Source organism: Scleropages formosus, chromosome 22 (genome assembly GCF_900964775.1).
Source record: "Scleropages formosus chromosome 22, fSclFor1.1, whole genome shotgun sequence".
Taxonomy (NCBI): domain Eukaryota; kingdom Metazoa; phylum Chordata; class Actinopteri; order Osteoglossiformes; family Osteoglossidae; genus Scleropages; species Scleropages formosus.
The window spans coordinates 17,058,247-17,075,221 of NC_041827.1; the positions used below are offsets into that span (position 1 = coordinate 17,058,247).

The window sequence follows — 16,975 nt, forward strand, 5'->3', positions numbered from 1 at the left end:
TTGTTAATACTTTAAGTAAATACATACATAGACCTTATTTTGTGTTTAAAATGTATTCAAGCCACTTTTAATCTGAGCCAGCCTAATACAAGTGGTTAATAAATGCTGAAAATATCAATATATTCAATAAAAATTATGTAAAACTACAAACATTGACCATTTTGCCATATTGGTTGGCATGAGTTACAAATGATTTTCAGTAGGTGCCATTTTGCTGCACCATCACATGAAGTTTTATCTCATTACCCATATAGAAAAGATGCCAGTTGCTTCTGTGACTATTGTCTAGGTCATTCAGCTACCCGTGAAGCGCAGGTTTAACACTGAAATCTGTCTGAGCAACAGCATTAATATTTCTAATGCTACTGATATTTAAAGAACCAGCTCCTTTTTTTTATAGAAAGAATGGTGAAAACATGGAAAAAGTATTTCAGTTTAATTGTTTAACTTGTAAATGATCATTTAAGCTCTTTTAAGCGATCACTTAAGATGCTTGTGATTTATCCAGAAACACAATACTGACTGGAGGTGGCCGTGCACTGTGGTCCCTGTATACGGCATTAGCGAAAAGCACCTGTAGCCTTGGTTTGCCTCTGCGGCAATGTCTGTACTGCTGACCCATCCACTTTGTTGGATCCCCATGCTGAACGGTTGCTGAAGGAGAGCTGTGCATTCCAGAGGGCATCTGTGGGCGCTGCAGCACTCGCCAGGAAAAAACTCTTAGTTCATTAAACATGCAAGTGGGAAAATAGCTGCTCACTGCAGCAGCAGGCTTCTGTTTGGAAAGCAAAGGAACAGGACTGAGCATGCATGGATCCCCTCTGCACTGCAAAATATTCTACAACTTTTTTCCTCGTTACATGTCTGTTTTCATAAAATTGGTGTATATTCCCTTATAAGTACTGCCCTAAAACTTTTTCATAGTAGAAAACATCTTACACCACAGATCAGTTTTCTTGATATTTTGACCCATTTCCATGAAGGTGTTTCATTTTGAAAAAAGGAAATGTGGTTGTTGCATACTGTGTGTTTCTTTACAGATGTCTGTTAAAACAATTGTATACATTCTTTCAATGTGTAATCTTTGATTATAAATGAATTTTTATGTGCTACATTTGTTTTGTTTACAGTTTTTGCCCTTTTTTTTTTTTTTTTGGTGAGGTGCAGGAAACTTGCTTTACATTTGTTGGGACTGTGATCACAAAGGAGAAGCAGTTGCTATTTGATCTTCTGGGGTTTTAGTACCACACTTGAATAGGATATGATGCAGGAGAATGCGGTGGGGGACATCTTCCGTGTGTCAATGAAGTTATTCTCCAAACGCAACATCACTAGGTGTGAGTCTTCATTCTTTAGGGGGTCACAGATGGATTCTTCTTCAAAATTGCTGTAACAGAGAGTGTTCGCTTGAGTTTACATACATTGAGGGCTAATCTTCCCACAGTAAGATGAATACATACATACATTATCAATAACTGCTTGTCCACTGCAGGATTGTGGTGGTATTGAGCCTACCCAGAAGTAAAGGGTATGAGGCAGGACAACATCCTTGATGGGATGCAAGTCCATTACAATCAATCTCTCTCTCTCTCTCTCTCACACACACACACACACACACACACACACACACACACACACACACACACACACACACACACACACACAGGGCAGTTTAGATTCACAAATTGACCTTAACCAACTAATTTGTGGATTTTTGTGACCTATGCATGTGTAATTTGACATAAAACCCAAATTTGTACGTTGATTGAATGATTCACATTGCTCAGTTATAATTGTACTGGTCATAAATTGGTATGAATAGCATAAGTATACTGTACATAGTGTTCTTTAAAACTGTCAAGGCTGTAATGTTTTTTTGTGTTTCTCCTGTTGTGTCTGTCTGTAAAATATGTCTGATTTTGCTTTAGGACTATAATTTTTGGCATTGCACACTTAGTCGGTGCTTACCTTATTTTGTTGTCATTGAGCCTGAGAAAATGCAGTGAGCGCATCTCACTGATTCCCAGTGGCACACTGGTGAGCTGGTTGTGATCCAAGAACAACTCAATCATGGAGTGAAAGGCCCCAAAGAAAGAGACTGGGTCAATTCCCTCGTTGTCCAGCTTGTTGAAGGATAGGTACAGGTACTCGATGCCGGGATCCATGTGTGCAAACACGTAGCCTGGAATTCTCTCAATCTGGTTCCCAACCAGAACCAGGTGAACAAGGGACCGTGGTAGGAAGGAGGGAACCTGGTAGAGCTTGTTGTGTGACAGGTCAATGGATTCTAGGTTCCTTTCATTAAAAGAAGAAAACAATGAATTGGAGTAAATATTCTGTTTTAGAACAAACAAAATATTTGAGTAAAAGAACAAAGAGGGAATATTAATAGTAAATCACAAAAGGGAACTTCACTATTTCTGATATTCTTGGGAATTTTGTAGTCTCTCTGAGGTTTTTGTGTTTTGTACATATATAATCAAAAGATAAATTCTGCTTCACTTAAAATGTTATATAGCATCTTTTACATACTAATTTGATGACTAAGTTTTCAAACCAAGATTTTCAGCTGTGCTCATACACCTACTTTAAACCTTTGATTCAGCAATTAATTCTCTGCCAGTAGTCTGATCCATTTATCTGAGTTATTTTCATCTAGAACAAAGGAGGTGAGCTAAACTGGTAAATGTTTCTAAATAGTGGTGTCTGTTTATGTTTTTAGGTAGCATAGCAACTTGCATTTGACCCTTTATACAAATGAGTCATTTTACTGGAGCTGTTCAGCATTACTGCCTTCATCATCGGCAGCACAGCAGTAGTGGGAAGTAGGTTTTACCTTCAGCTCACAATTTCGTGTCCTCAACATTTACTTCACGTAAAGCAGACGTAAATTTCAGAACCGATTTTCACGTTGTACTGAACGCGAAAATGCTAAGGGCAATGAGCTCCTTTAATTATTCTATTTGTAATAAACACAGAGATGCTGAAAGTGGTGAAGTACGCCGCTGCTCACCTGTGATTAATCCATGCCAAGGGGGCGATTCTTGATTCGTCTAACTTGTTGTTCCTGAGCACGACTATGTTGAGGTTTGTTGTTTGATTAAATGCAGTTTCGGATATTTCTTCAATTAGGTTGTTTTCCAGATATATCTCCTGTAAACAGATCAGACACCTGTATAGAGTGCAAAATATGGAGGAATTCCTCAGGATCTTCAGAGAGAGTGAGCTTTACCTTCTGTGATGAGCATCCCTGTTTTGGTTTAGCATAACTATAGTTTAAACAATCATTTATCTGTCATAGGTGTCGCACACCTAAAACTCAGGTCAACCTGGAGAATAAGGGATAAGTAATCTGGGGATATATGATGCAAAATTTATGCTGTCAGAAAAATTAGTTTTGTAAAATCACAGCCGTTAATTTTAAAGAAATTCAGATTTGTGACTAAAGGCACAAAATCAAATTTGTGTTCATATATACTGTAAATCCATACTTAGATCTCATGAAATTAACATTGCGTACCAGCTGGGTGCAAATATTTATAATTTATACAGATTTTCATAAATCTGGAGGTATTTGTTTTTTTGAACAAAGGAGTTCAGATATGAACATATTGTTTTGTCGCTTAGCTCACATTTGTATGAAAAGTTTTTCTTCCCTTTGTTAACCTGAAAGAGATGAGATTAAGTATCTTGATCAAGGGTACTGTAACAGTGCACCTTCTGCCTGAGCAGGAACACGAGGCATTACTCTCCTACCCTGTATGGCAGAGTCTGATCTCATTTGACTGGAATTCTGGTTCATCCCTTGCTTTAAGGTACAAAGATGTATGCAGACTGAAAGAGGCCTCAGCATGCAGCTAGTGGTGTATAAATTGTGGCATTGTTTGTCATTGGGTGTGGCTTTTGTATCCAACATCAATGCAGGATGCATGCCAGTGGTGCTTTTGTACCTGAAGGTGCCCTGTGTGTTTGGGTGACTAACTCACCAAGGACATCAAACAGCGGATGCAAAAGGGAAGTCTGAGATGCAGCACAGGAAAGCACCCATCTGCATGGTAATGAGCGACTGGACAGTGGAACCAAGCTGCTCCATGGGGTTTTTGCAAGGCATGACTTTTCGGTTGAGTTTAAGTGTAATTCACAAGGGAGCAACTGTTGGCGGGGGGCACGGTAGCGCAGCAGGTTTGACCGGGTCCTGCTCTCTGGCGGGTCTGGGGTGCAAGTCCTGCTTGGGGTGCCTTGTGACGGATTAGCATCCCGTCCCGGGTGTGTCCTTTCCCCCTCCAGCCTTACGCCTTTTGCTGCCAGGTTAGGCTCCAGCTCGCCGTGACCCCGCATGGGGCAAGCGTTTTCTGTGAGTGTGCGCGCATGTGTATGCGCGCAACTGTTACTTGTTCCTCCTCCAAGGGGAGATATGTGTGGAAATGTTTGGCTGGAGTGGTGTCCCTTCCTCATAATCCAAACTGTGGATGAAGCTGAAATCTGACAGGCATTCTTTCTTCACTCTGTCTCAAGCCTCAAAGTAGCATGTGCTATTTGACATTTGTACTTCAGTGCCTGTGCCAGTTTGCTAGTAACACACTGCGTTAAGTGGATATTTCATTAGAGCAGTACAATTTAAGTACCTTGTTCTATGGGAGTACAACAGAGCTGAGACTGGCACCTGAACCATCTGCCTTTACGGTACAAGTCTGAGTCTTTAATACCACGTTGCTGCACTGTCATTGTTTTCTGGTACGTGAGAAGTGTGAGGTTTTCGTGGTGGTGTGTGCATCTCATCAGGGAGAGCTCACCAGCAGAGCAGGGGGCAGGCCCTGCGGGATGGTGCGGAAGTGGTTCCTGCCAAGCCGCAGGTATGAGAGCTGTCTGAGGCTGTGGAAGGCAGAGGGGTCCACAGTCCCCTCACTCAGCATGTTCCCTTCCAGCTCCAGTGTGACCAAGCTGGTCAGGTCTGTTGCACAGCACAGGGCACGTGACTCGTTATCACAACAGTTGTTTTCTACTTGTGTTATGTCAAAGGGTAGCGACACTTAAGGAAATGTTATCATTATTGTGTAGTTTCTTGTTTAATATGATATGCATAGCCTTTGTAAAGCCTATGATTTTTACTGGAGAATTTCAGATTAATTTCTCCAAGGGTACAACAGCAGGGCTTCCTCTGACCTGCAGGCGTTTTTGTTTGGTACCAAACTCATATTTTCAGGCTTCACCGAACCTGCATGTGATTCTGAGTTTTCTGTTAGCAGTAGGTTATCAGTGATCTACCCAGCAGTTCCTTTTCTTTGGTGGTGGGCTTTACCTTCCAAGATGCCTTCATCAATCCCATGTAGCTTGTTTTCATTGAGCTTTAGCTCCTCTAAACTGGGGGGCAGATCAGTTGGGATCTGCTCCAGAAGGTTCCCATCCAAGTACAGCCGCTGTAGCCGCTTCAGATTCTTAAACGGGGGAGAGGGGAGGGCTCAATGGCATATAATACAGAGGAGAAGCACACTGTGCTGATTTATGATTTCCATAGGAGAACCAAATATATAAGAAACAATAATAAACAAAGTATGGAGTTTGCCGCTTGAGTTTTTACATATTCACTGTTAATGTCCAGACCTGTGGTTTCGGTGGATTTGGTGACATTTTAGTATAAATGGGTGACAATTTTGGGGCCTAGGAACACAATTTTACTATTGCAGCTAATTACAATTATGTCTTTGTTATGGGGTTTTCAGGAATGCCTTAATTTTTGTGAGACTGCATATTATATACGTATATGCACAAATGGCAGGCTAATCGCTGTTTTGTTTAAGGAAGAATTGAAAAATGCCGGTTTCCTCCTTATGTAAATCTTAGGTTTTCAAGGAATAACAGCAAAGAAATGAAAAGCTAACCCAGTACTTCAAAAATGGCAGAAGTGAAGGTTCTTTGGAAATAAAACTGTAAAACACAAGTATTTTAAACTTAAATACAGCCCTCTGGGATTTGCTTTCACAATTCTCTGGATGGATTTAATTTAATAACCCCTTTTTGCTTTTACCTCCTGCCGGTCTTTCTCTTGAATACAGCTCCGAATTGTTTCTTAATTGGGGTTAGAAGATCTGACCCCTCCCCGCATGCAGGCCAACAAGCAAAACAACACTTTCATGCTGCACCACATATACATTCTTTTATCCTGGTTTTAATGTGTTCCCCTAACAAAGAAATAATGGAGCATGTTTCTTTTTGTCTGGAAACATTCATTTCCAATGTGTCAGAGGAGGAGAAAAAGGAGACAGGAGATGTGACTCCTTACTTTGAATGCTTGTGGAGCCAGGCCTGCAGATGTGAGCTTGTTCTTGCCCAGGTTGATCCGCTCCAGATTAGGGATGCCATTGAAGGCCCCTACTGGGACTGTCGTTATGGCATTCCCTGGAGGAAGACAAGATACCGTTCATGTTCAAACCATGAACCCAGGGAGGTTCATAACAGCAGCTGCTGGTCTAAAAATATATCTGCACGAATGTGCCTGTGGGAAGTATGTAATTATACAGACACCATTTCTATATAGGCAACTTAATTCCAGCAAGAAAAGTGTTAAATTACACCCAACAGGGCTATACAAATCTAGGTCTAGCAATGGTTCGTTTGTTGACATGAAAATTTTTGTGTTTCTGTTATGCTAGTTGCTTAGCAGAACGCTTCATTCAACTCAGTTGCTATTTTTTCATTTACACTTTTCAGTGTTACACCTTCTCAAGGATACAACAGCAAGACCCCTCCTGAGCTTTGGAGCAGCTACTATTTGTTCATGTTTGTAAACAGTATACAGTCATAGCTGCTGTTTGTTAGAATGTTCTAGTCATTTTAGATCAGGGGTGTTTCATCTTCCAGCTCCTTTGAAATTAAGGTTGACTATTTCAGTATAAAGTAATTTGTAAATTTTGCAGGTATATGTCAGTTCCTGAGTGACTTAAATTGCTGATTTCACACTTACAGATGTGTAGTGATGCTTTGCCTTGTGCATAGTTGCTGTGGTACAGGTGATGAGTGTTATGACAAAACCTTGCTGATACTAAGGCAGGACTAAATGACCCAGTTCTGAATGGTATTTTTTAAATAAATAAATAAATAAATAAATAAATAAATAAAACCTTGCCTCATGCTCCACCTTTCTTCCAAGTGTGGGAGTCTCTCCATATCAACTTGCTTACCTTCCAGACTGAGTTCTTTTAGCTCAGGGATGGACAGGGGTGGGATGCTGGTCAGCTTGGCATTTTCACAGATGACCGCAATGTCAGAGATGACACACCCCGTGGGAAGTGAGGGGCCAGTGCGCATCGTGTCCTCTTCATGGGGGGCTGGCACAGGCAAGACCTGGACTTCAACAGAGGGCTCTGGGAGCATCTCAAAGACATCACCTCTTAGCCTGACTTCCTCCTCCTCCTCCTTTTCCTCCGTGTCTTCGCTGTTGCTCTCTAGTGCCTCTTCCAATGATCTCAGCAGGTTCCTCTGCTCCACCTCCTGCATTAACCTTCTCTCATCCTCCCGTCTTTGTTCTTCTTCCATCTGCTGCCTCTCTTTCTCCACTGCTGTCACCTCCTCCACCTCCTCTTGCAGCCTCTCCTCTTCTTCACGCACTTTCTCCTCCTCCTGCTTGCGCTTTTCCTCTTCCTCTTTCTCCTGTCGTTCTGCCTCCTCAAGGAGCTTCCTCTGTCTTTCAACCTCCAGCTTCTTCTCCTTCCGTCTGCGCCTGCGCTCTTCGTCTTTTTTCTTTAGCCTGTCTTCTTCTTCACGGCGATCCTCCTCCTCCTTCCTCAGCAACTCGTCAAGTTCTTCTTGGCTTTGAGGAGCGCCCACCTCTGTCTCATCAGGCTCACCAGGGTCATTGGGCACTGGGGAATCGCCAGAGATTTCGGGAACATCAGGGACTGGTGTTGCGCGAGACCCGTAGCATGAATTACAAGTGAAAAGAGTGAGAGAAAGGAAAAAGTTAAGGACAAGGGTCCAGGTAAGGGCAGGGGTGAGAATAAACAGGGTGAAAGGGCAAGAAAACAAACAATGGACAATGATGCATGGTCAGATACACACTACTATACAGGTAACTTATAGCACTGTAAAATTAAAAATGACCTGTAATGTTGTGATCAAAATATTAAATACTTTCTTGCATTTCAGTTTAAATCTTTTTTCCCCTTAATGTTATTTGATTTGTCCCTTAGTTGGGGACAGCTGGTAGTGTAGTGGTTGTAGCTGCTGCATTTGAATGTAAAGGTTGCAGGTTCCAGCCACACTGCTGACTGTAGTACCCTTCAGCAAAGTACTTACCCTAAATTGCTCCAGTAAAAATACCCAGCTGCATAAATGGGTAAATAGTTATAAGCTTGTCATAATCAGTGTAAGTCGCTTCGGAGAAAAGCGTCAGCTAAATGAATAAATGTAATTGTGTTTGTTATTCAAGGAACAATGCTGCAAGTGCAATAAATCTCGTAACAAACTGTTTTGGAGTAATGCAGCCATAAACCAGTTAGAAGAAGATTCCTTTAAATTAAAACTGTAGCTGAATCTGTCTTGATCTGGTTATGGTTAGTTCATGTCAGAGTCTTGGTGGAAAGGAGGAACATGGATTCAATTGAAAAAATGTTAGTAAAAACAATTGCAAGGCATAGACAGTGTTTCTCATGCAGAAAAGGAAATGTACTCCTCTTAATCACTACACCTGCATATATGTGTGTGTGTGTGTGTGTGTGTGTGTGTGTGTGTGTGTCCACTGAGGCTAATTCGCAGTCCTTGACCATAGAGCCCTGTGTGGTGTTCAGCTTTCCTTACACCACTGACTCTGTGGACACAAAAAAGCTGCATCTGGTGAAAGCAAAAGGGCTGAATTGTTTTGTTTTTCTCTCTTCTGACCCCAGACCATTACTGCTGTTGTGGAGTTGCATTCTCCATATGACTTCTGGGGCTTCTTAGAGCTATGCTGTCTTTCAAACTCTGTGCCACACACGCTGAGCAGCACATGTGTGCATTTCAATGGAATGCTGTCTTGAGAACAAAGAGGAACACATGACACATGGTTATACATAGTCTTATGTTGGACCTTATCCTGAGGGTCATGAAGCTTGCAAAATTTTTCATCAGAGTAAGAGGTATGGCCCTAAATTATACTTTTTCAGACTCTCTGTAAGTGAGTCAGTTTTTTTTCCCCCCCACTGTAGAAAAACATAAAACATGTCAAAGTCTTGAACTAATTTATTGCTGAATTCAGTTGCCTTCCATGCAGAAAGAATAATGGCTTGCATGCATTGAGTCCAGAGGAAGTCTTGATTTCTGTTGCTAAAATTAGCTTTTTGGTCAGTTTTCAAAGAGACATTCTCCCAAAGGGTTTTTAGTAGATTGTTTCATGTTGAGCAAAGGTAAAACCAGTGGTGCCGCAGGACAGCATTATGTATCAAGCCCTGCTCTGACTGACTTTTACACATCTGTTCCATTCCTCATGTTAGAGAAATAAGTCATGCATATGTGTGTAGACATGAAGGAAAGAACACCACCCTTAACCATGTTGAGTCCTGGCATTTTTGAAACCCATCACTACTGCATTGATGTCCAGCTGCACTAGGAGGAGACTTTCACATATTTATTACTTCTGTTTTATAGAGCATTGGAAAATCACTTTTTAAAATAAAAAGGTGGTGTCGTTCCAAAGTAGGGACAGTATGTATGACGTTGACACAATAGAAGTTAGTCAGGTGCTTGTGGGAACCAGTATTAGTGCAGAATGCGTGCTGTTTGTCATGCCCAGAAAGAATGGTTTTATCAACCAGGCCCAACCCATCAAGGAGAAGGTTGGCAGGGATTTGTCAAGGTGTGGGCTAATACCAAGTTCCGTGCAGACGGGGCAGCACTCCCCAGGGAGTCTAATGGTGATTGGGCAGTGAAGTCGAGGGCATGTGAACTCATCGCAGACCACCTTCCCACTGGTACACAAGCAGGTGATGCAGGGCTTGGGGGACCAGACGGCCTTGTCAAACATGGCGATACCCCGGTACTGGCAAGCTCCTTTCTTGCCTGAGGGAGGGCAGCAGGATGTGGACAGAGACAATATTATAGCAGGACCTTTTTACGTGCGTGCACACACGTCCCATTCATTCCTCATTTGAGTGAGCGGCATGGTGGCACAGCGAGTAGCGCTGCTGTCTCACGGTGTCTGGGTGGTGCGAGAGGACATGGGTTTGATACCTACTCAGTCTGTGTGGAGTTTGCATGTTCTCACCCTGTCTGCGTGGGTTTCCTCCCACACTCCAAAGACATGCTGTTCAGGTTCACCGATAGTGTGTGGCAGAGTGTGTGTGTTCCACTGATGTATGGATGAGTGACCCATTGTAAGTAGTGTATCTAGTGCTGTAAGTCACCTTTGTGAATGAAGTGTGTGGGCTGATAACATTACGTAGAGTTCGCTGGAAGTTGCTTTAGAGAAAAACATCTCTTAAATAAATGTAATGTGAGTTCAGTACAAGAATGGCTATGCTTTGTTGCTGGGACAGTGCAATATGATGCTACTCAAAATTTCCTTCTCTTCTGTAGACACTTCTGTCCAAAGCAGTGAATGCACAGTAAGTTGCAATTTCAGTTCTTTTGTTCAAATAATTTTTTTCTACTGCAGCTGGTCAACATAAACACCTTTCTAAGGGAATGAGAGCAGGGCACCTCATGGAGAACGCCCCGAGCAGGCTTGCTCCTGGAGCTGCGTCTCCACCCAGTGCTTCACTTCACCCTCAGGGCATAATCTGTTTCAACATGTCGTCCGTCCTATGTAACACACCTATGGACAGGCTCTGCACTCTGTTAGCTAGCAGGATATGCTGATGACATAGTACTTGCTTACAATTCACTAAATTAGCATCAAAGTGAAGATAGATACATGACAATAACATAAGCATATTTGATAACGTTCCCTTTGTCCATCCATCCATCCATCCATCCATCCATCCAATTTCAATAATCACTTGTCCTGAGCAGGGTCACGGTGAGCCGGAGCCTGTCCAATAGTTATTTGGTGCAAGGCTGAGCAGGGATGCTCCCTGGATGCAACACCTGTCCATCATGGGGTAGCCACACACAATCACCCAACCATTTACATGCAAAGGGCAATTTAGAGTTACCAGTCTACCACAGAGACTCAGCGAAGATCAAACCCAGTAGATTGATTGATTAATTGTATAATTGTCAGTAACTACTTGTGCCATGCATCATTATTTAGCTTTTGTATTTTTAGGTTCTTTTAAACATTGTTTCGAACACCAGTGAAAGAAACAACTACAGAGCTTTTCTCTGTAGGAGATGCCCTGAACTGTCAACAAAGGAATGCAATGTCTTTATAATGAAGTGTCATACTGTCTTTTATATATTTCTGTTTGCACGTTTAAGAAGGATGCTGTTTTAAACTTCCTGGACAGCTTGTTAGACCACGCTGTTCACATTTTCGAGAAGTGCTTCATTGCTGATAGCTCAATTTTTCTCTTTGAATTACAAATTACAGCTGAAAGGTTCTTTTTACAGCAGGTATGGAGCACAGTGTGTTTTTCTTTACTACTCCCTTTTTACTAAATTTAAACGAGTTTTTGAACGTTTAACATGGAAACTTAAGCGGCCATCTAAGGTGAGTATGGTGTTTGTGTGCTAACAGTACTGCAGACACACTCATGACAGGAAGCACATAGAAGCTTTGAAAGTCTCTGACCTGTTCCTAGAGACTACATTTTTTAACATTATTTTCATCCAGCTGTCCTTATACCAGCTTGCAGACTTACTGAAAGTTGTGCAGCAAATTCTCTGCTGGTGGACTGATTTGTTTTCTCTATAAACAACTGGTTAAATAGCTAATTTAGTTTTCTTTTATATATCATTTTTATTCTCTGCAGTTTTTATAGTTGTTTCTCTTGCTGAATATTTGTATGGTAGCCTGAAAAATGCATAGTACCCGTTACACTCACTGAGGTACTTACTTCTTATGTTCATATATCAGTTGTATTTGCAATTCTTCTGAAAGTAAAATGGCCAGTTTTTTTTTTTTATTTTTAAGGTCTACTTAAAGTTAAAAAATACTTACATTGTCATACTCCTTGGGTGTTTTTTTTTTTAATTCTGATTTTCTACGAGGTATACATTTAGTTTACTAGCTACACTCTTTGCTAGTGATGGACATTCTTTGGTGATTTGCGATCTGGCTCCTGTAGTCATTGGTCACTCTCTATTTAATGGTCACTGTTATCTCTCCTGCCCTCTCTTGTGGTCAGCATTCATGGCTGTGAATAGGACTGTGGGCCAGCTGGGCGGTTCACTAAATTGCATAGGGTTAACCTCTAGGGCTGGTTTGGTGTGGTCACTGGACAGGACCACAAACCATGTTGCTAAACCACATTGGCACAGCCTCAGGCTGGTCAAAGCCTTAAGCTGTAGCTGTCTGTGGCTGTAGGATTAATATTACATCACACCTTGTGTAGGATATTGACTCCTGTGCACCAGAAAACTATTTGTACATGATGGTGTAATACAGTTCTAAAGTAAGTAATTAAGACATGTAGTCATGTACTTCCTGTATTTGATTGAAACCCAGTCATATTAATAAAGGCTACTTTATTCTTCCTGGCCCTGGGCAGAGTTGTAGAGTGCAGTTATTCTATAAGACCAAGCTGCATTTTTTTTAGTTATTATTTACATTCTTGTCAGTTAATTTGAGAATTACTAATTTCAGCCAGTTTTTTTTTTTGCAAAATGTACTTTGAATCTATAATGGTTTCTGCTTTCTGCTAGTGGTAGCTAAACTACAGTTTGTCCCTTCTCATCAGCGATGCTGAAACTTTCAACCCATCATTACAGAATTTGCAGCAACAGCTGACTGTACTCTTCATCATCCTCTCTTGTTCCCAGTTTGTATTACATTATTAAACCTTCTTTTGAGCACACACAAATTTCTGTGGCAGCTTTAAAGTAGTCAGAAATATATGAATACATCTAAATCCTCTTGCTTCATAAAGCAACTTAAAGAGAGGCACAGTTACCTGGTAGGACGTTGTAGCTCGATTCCATTTCCTGGACAGTCCTGTAAGAGTCAATGAAGATGGAAGCACCAGTATGGTCTTCATCATTCAGGAGCAGTGTCTTGAGGCGAATGGGTACATCAGCTCCCCGTTGGCGCGTTGACCCTTTTCTTCCACGCCGCCTCAATTGGCCCCGCCCAGTTCGGGCCTTATGGGTTGGGGTGCGGGCCTCCTGAGCCAGCACAAGGCCTAGGCCGATGAGCAGCAACACAGCGAGCAGGACCCTTGGCCTCATGTTGGGACAACAGCGGTCTCAGATGGAGATGGCCAGAGCTGAGGAGGCAAGAGACAAGGCAGGTTGGTGTTGCTGCGAGACTACATATACCCGCGCTAATTTGTAGTTGCTGCTGATGCACTCCTGCTAATAACAAGTCTCTGGCATTAAATAGCTATGGACGAGTTTCCGCTACTGTGTCTCCTCACATGGGATGGTTGGCCAGCCACTTGTTTTAAAGTTAACAAAAAAGGAATGAAAACAAAATAATCTGCATGTCTCATCAGTGGACTCTCTTCCTTCAAATAAGTTTCTTTGTTTGTATTGGATGTGTGTAGTGTTTGAAAATCTTTGACTCCTCTGTAGCAAAAATTTTAGCAGGGTGTGTGTATATCAAAACCTTTTCATCTGATGTTAATTAGGCACTAGGCAATGGTATCTGACAGCAGCCTTTGCCTCATGTTTGCAAATTACAGATGGCACATTTTAGCGGTGTGCCGCCTTTGGGCAGTGTCCTCTCGCTGTTCTTAAGGTGTGTTTTAACTTCTTAGTTTTAGTGAAGGCTTGAGCTCATTATGAACTGGGTGTCTCTGACATATATAACTGGTGTATGTTTGCCACTTTTACCTTCTTTGGTACTATTAATGTAATAAATCAAACTTTGAATGGTCAATTAAGAGGGTTTCATTCAAACCAGCATTTCTTATTCTTAAAAGTAGACATTAAGTCTGCTCAGCAGGACAAACAGTTGAAAATGTTAACACACATGCATGATTTGTGCAGGAGACAAAGTAGGAGTACATCTACATTTACATTTATTCATTTAGCAGATGCTTTTCTTCAAAGTGACGTACATCTCAGCAAAAATACAATTTGTGCATTACATCAAGAGAAAGAGACATGGCTGCAGACATGTGATTCTTAAGTAAACCTAGTTTGTTACCTTCCACTTGATGCACCGATGTTCATCGATCGAGTAGGTGCATAAAATGCAGGATAGATGAATCCTGATGACCTCCTACCAAAAAAAAAGGTTAAAAGTGGATCCAAATGGTGTAAATGGTTAAAAACACCTAATGCATCTTATGCATTTACCCGTTTTCTAACTTGTTTAAAATGTTTGAAAATATTTTTGTTGATCCTTTTGTTTATTTTGTTCAGTTTTAAAAGTCCCTGAATATGCTGCTGCTTCTTTTGACATTTACATGATCAGGTTTAGGTGTCCCATGCAATAGCCACACAATGACAATAAGGGACTTGGTGGAGGATTTACAGTGAAGTGAATAAACATGGGGTGTGGAACAAAACAAAGGCCAGAACAATCAAAGAAGATCTGGACTGGTTGATCGTCTCACTAATTATAACCTTTGCAGTAGCCAGTTCAACAATTGCTGTTTGATGGTTTGTGTGTTTGTCTCTGCATGTCTCTCCAAGTAGTCGTCCCTGTCCCAAGAGCCATCTCTGCACATCCATCTGTATGGTACAGTGTGAGTGTTTAGAACCCTTTTTTCTACCACTTCCTCCTGGGAGGTCGGCCCATTTACTGTGACTGTTGTAGCCCTCCTCATTAGTTTTTTCAGTCTGTTGGCATTGCTTGTAGAAATGCCACTAGCCCACCATACAACTGCACAGAAGACTGAATCTCCTACAGCAGATTGGTAAAACATCTGCAACAGTGTGTTTCACACTCAAAAGGGCCTGGGCTTCCTCAGGTAGCAAAGGTGATGGGCCCTTTTGTACAGAATCTTGGTATTGCAGGTTAACCCCAGCCTTTCTCCAGATGGACTCCCAGGTACTTTCACATCCCCACTATCTCCACCTCCACTCCATCATTGCCCAATAAACAGAGTGGATCAGTGTATCTCTGGAAGTCCTCCACCATCCCTTTAGTCTTTCCCTTGTAGAGCTGCAACTAGTGCTTCACCAAGCTTCGGTACTCATCATCTTGCTCATCTCTCATATGGGCAAATATTGCTGTATCATCTGAGAACTTCAACTCAGTGTTGTGTGTATAGGTAGAGCAAGAATGGAGCCAGCATTGTCACTTAAGGGGCCCCATGCTGCACATAGCCACATAAACAAGAGAAGCAGAACAGAATATTCAAACCTCCACCATAACTTTCAGGAACGGAGGTCCAAACAGCACTACTGACGTGTTTCCATAAGCAGACCTGATGGGAAGGTTACACCATACAGAGCAGCCCTGGTCCCCCCTGCACCCGTGACTCTCCCACTCTGCTACCAGCTGTAGCACAACAATCCATGTTGTGGACGGGGGGGGGTGGGGAGTCGGGGAATTGGAGCTGCAGACAAGGTTCCAGAACGAAGGGAAATGGGTCAACTATGTGGTCCTCAGGATTACAGGGCTCACATGGAGAATGTTCTTTTTTTCCTAACATGCTAGCATTAAGACACACCAATGCCGAGCAACTTTAGTAACAGAACCTTGAAAATCTCCCTCTTGAGGGAGATGTTGTTTTCTTCTTTCTTTTCTTTTTAAACTGAGGACAAAACCCACTTCTACATCTGCAACAACAAAGTCGCTCACAGTAAAAGAATCTGAATGAGTGATTGCAGCAGTCGGACTTTACGTGCCCCCTGCTTCTTTCTCAGTCCTTTAAAGATTTTGGAAGAAAGCAGAACAAAAAAAACCACACAAAATTACATAACCTTTACATTCACTTCAAAGAATGTGCCTGTCTTTATCTGGACAACTTGTGTTTTTCATACGGAGGATAATGTCATTTCATCCGCTTCCCGATGGAAAGTGCGGCACACAAAACAAAGTATGCAGAGCCTGTAAACGCACCGAGATGAGCGACGCTGCCGCACGGCTCTCTGTGCAGCTGGATCAAAGTGAGCGAGAGCAAAGCTTAACTGTTTCAGCTACTGAGTAAGCCAGCAAACGGGAGAGTGAGACAAGAGTAAAGGACAAAGTACGTTACCAGCAGTTCGCGGGCAGTGTGCAAGGCCAGATATTTCCTCTGTCCCGCCCCGAGCTTTCTGGGATTGCCAGCGGCCGCCTGTGAGTCTGTATGTCTGCTTGGCCACAGAGCTGATAAATGCTTCAGACAGAAGAAGCACACTGTAGGGGAGCTGGGGCTTGGCTGCAAAGTGTTTGATGTTGCAGTGTTTGACAGCATTTTGCACCCCCCACCCTAGTCGTAATTATTAGTCACAGGAGCGAGCAGAGTGTTGACATCACTCGTCATTGAAGAATGTTCATCTGCTGTAGTAGTGCCCACAGGACAGGAGTGCAAAGACCTCTTGGTTTGAAGGTTGTTACAGAAGGTTGGAGTGGAGCACACTGACAGTTATGTTAGGCACCTGGCACAGCCGCACCCTCCTCTAGAGTCTCCTCAGTCTTGTATAGTTGTTTCTGTGCCACAAGAGAATTGCAGCCAGAACAAAATGTCACAATGCATATGTAGGGAATTCTGTAGATCGATTTGATCTTGGTTTGTTTGTTGTTATGTGGGAATGGTGGAATGCTTCATGGACAAACTAGGCACATTCCCATGCTCCTCAGCTGAAATCCAGATGGTTTTCTACCAGGTGTTTCTGTTCATTTCTGCTTGCGATCCAGAAGATGATAAAATTGTTGTCCTACCAGTCCAGATTGTGATTGTATATGGAAAGTAATGGTTCATAGACTCCTACAGTCACCTCATGAAAGACCTTTCTTTGTGATTCATTGACA

General features: G+C 42.2%; 2 protein-coding genes across 4 annotated transcripts in view; one reads left to right on the forward strand and one right to left on the reverse strand.

Annotated features, from left to right (window-relative positions):
* cenpp (centromere protein P) overlaps positions 1-16,975 on the forward strand; it is a 72,121-nt gene that overhangs the window by 45,501 nt on the left and 9,645 nt on the right. The gene's annotated exons all lie outside the window — the stretch shown is intronic.
* ecm2 (extracellular matrix protein 2, female organ and adipocyte specific) lies at positions 81-14,252 on the reverse strand. Of its 3 annotated transcripts, none has more exons than XM_018744615.2 (10): positions 14,219-14,252; positions 13,023-13,334; positions 9,841-10,029; positions 7,179-7,859; positions 6,281-6,396; positions 5,300-5,435; positions 4,794-4,951; positions 3,014-3,153; positions 1,969-2,295; positions 81-1,387 (listed from the first exon to the last, which is right to left on the reverse strand). In XM_018744615.2, exons 2-10 carry the CDS (start codon positions 13,294-13,296, stop codon positions 1,219-1,221), a joined length of 2,190 nt encoding a protein of 729 aa, XP_018600131.1. In that variant the 5' UTR covers positions 13,297-13,334; positions 14,219-14,252; the 3' UTR covers positions 81-1,218. The 3 variants fall into 3 exon arrangements, with proteins under 3 accessions (XP_018600131.1, XP_018600129.1, XP_018600132.1); XM_018744613.2 differs by having other exon boundaries at positions 7,179-7,895; XM_018744616.2 differs by lacking the exon at positions 9,841-10,029 and having other exon boundaries at positions 7,179-7,895.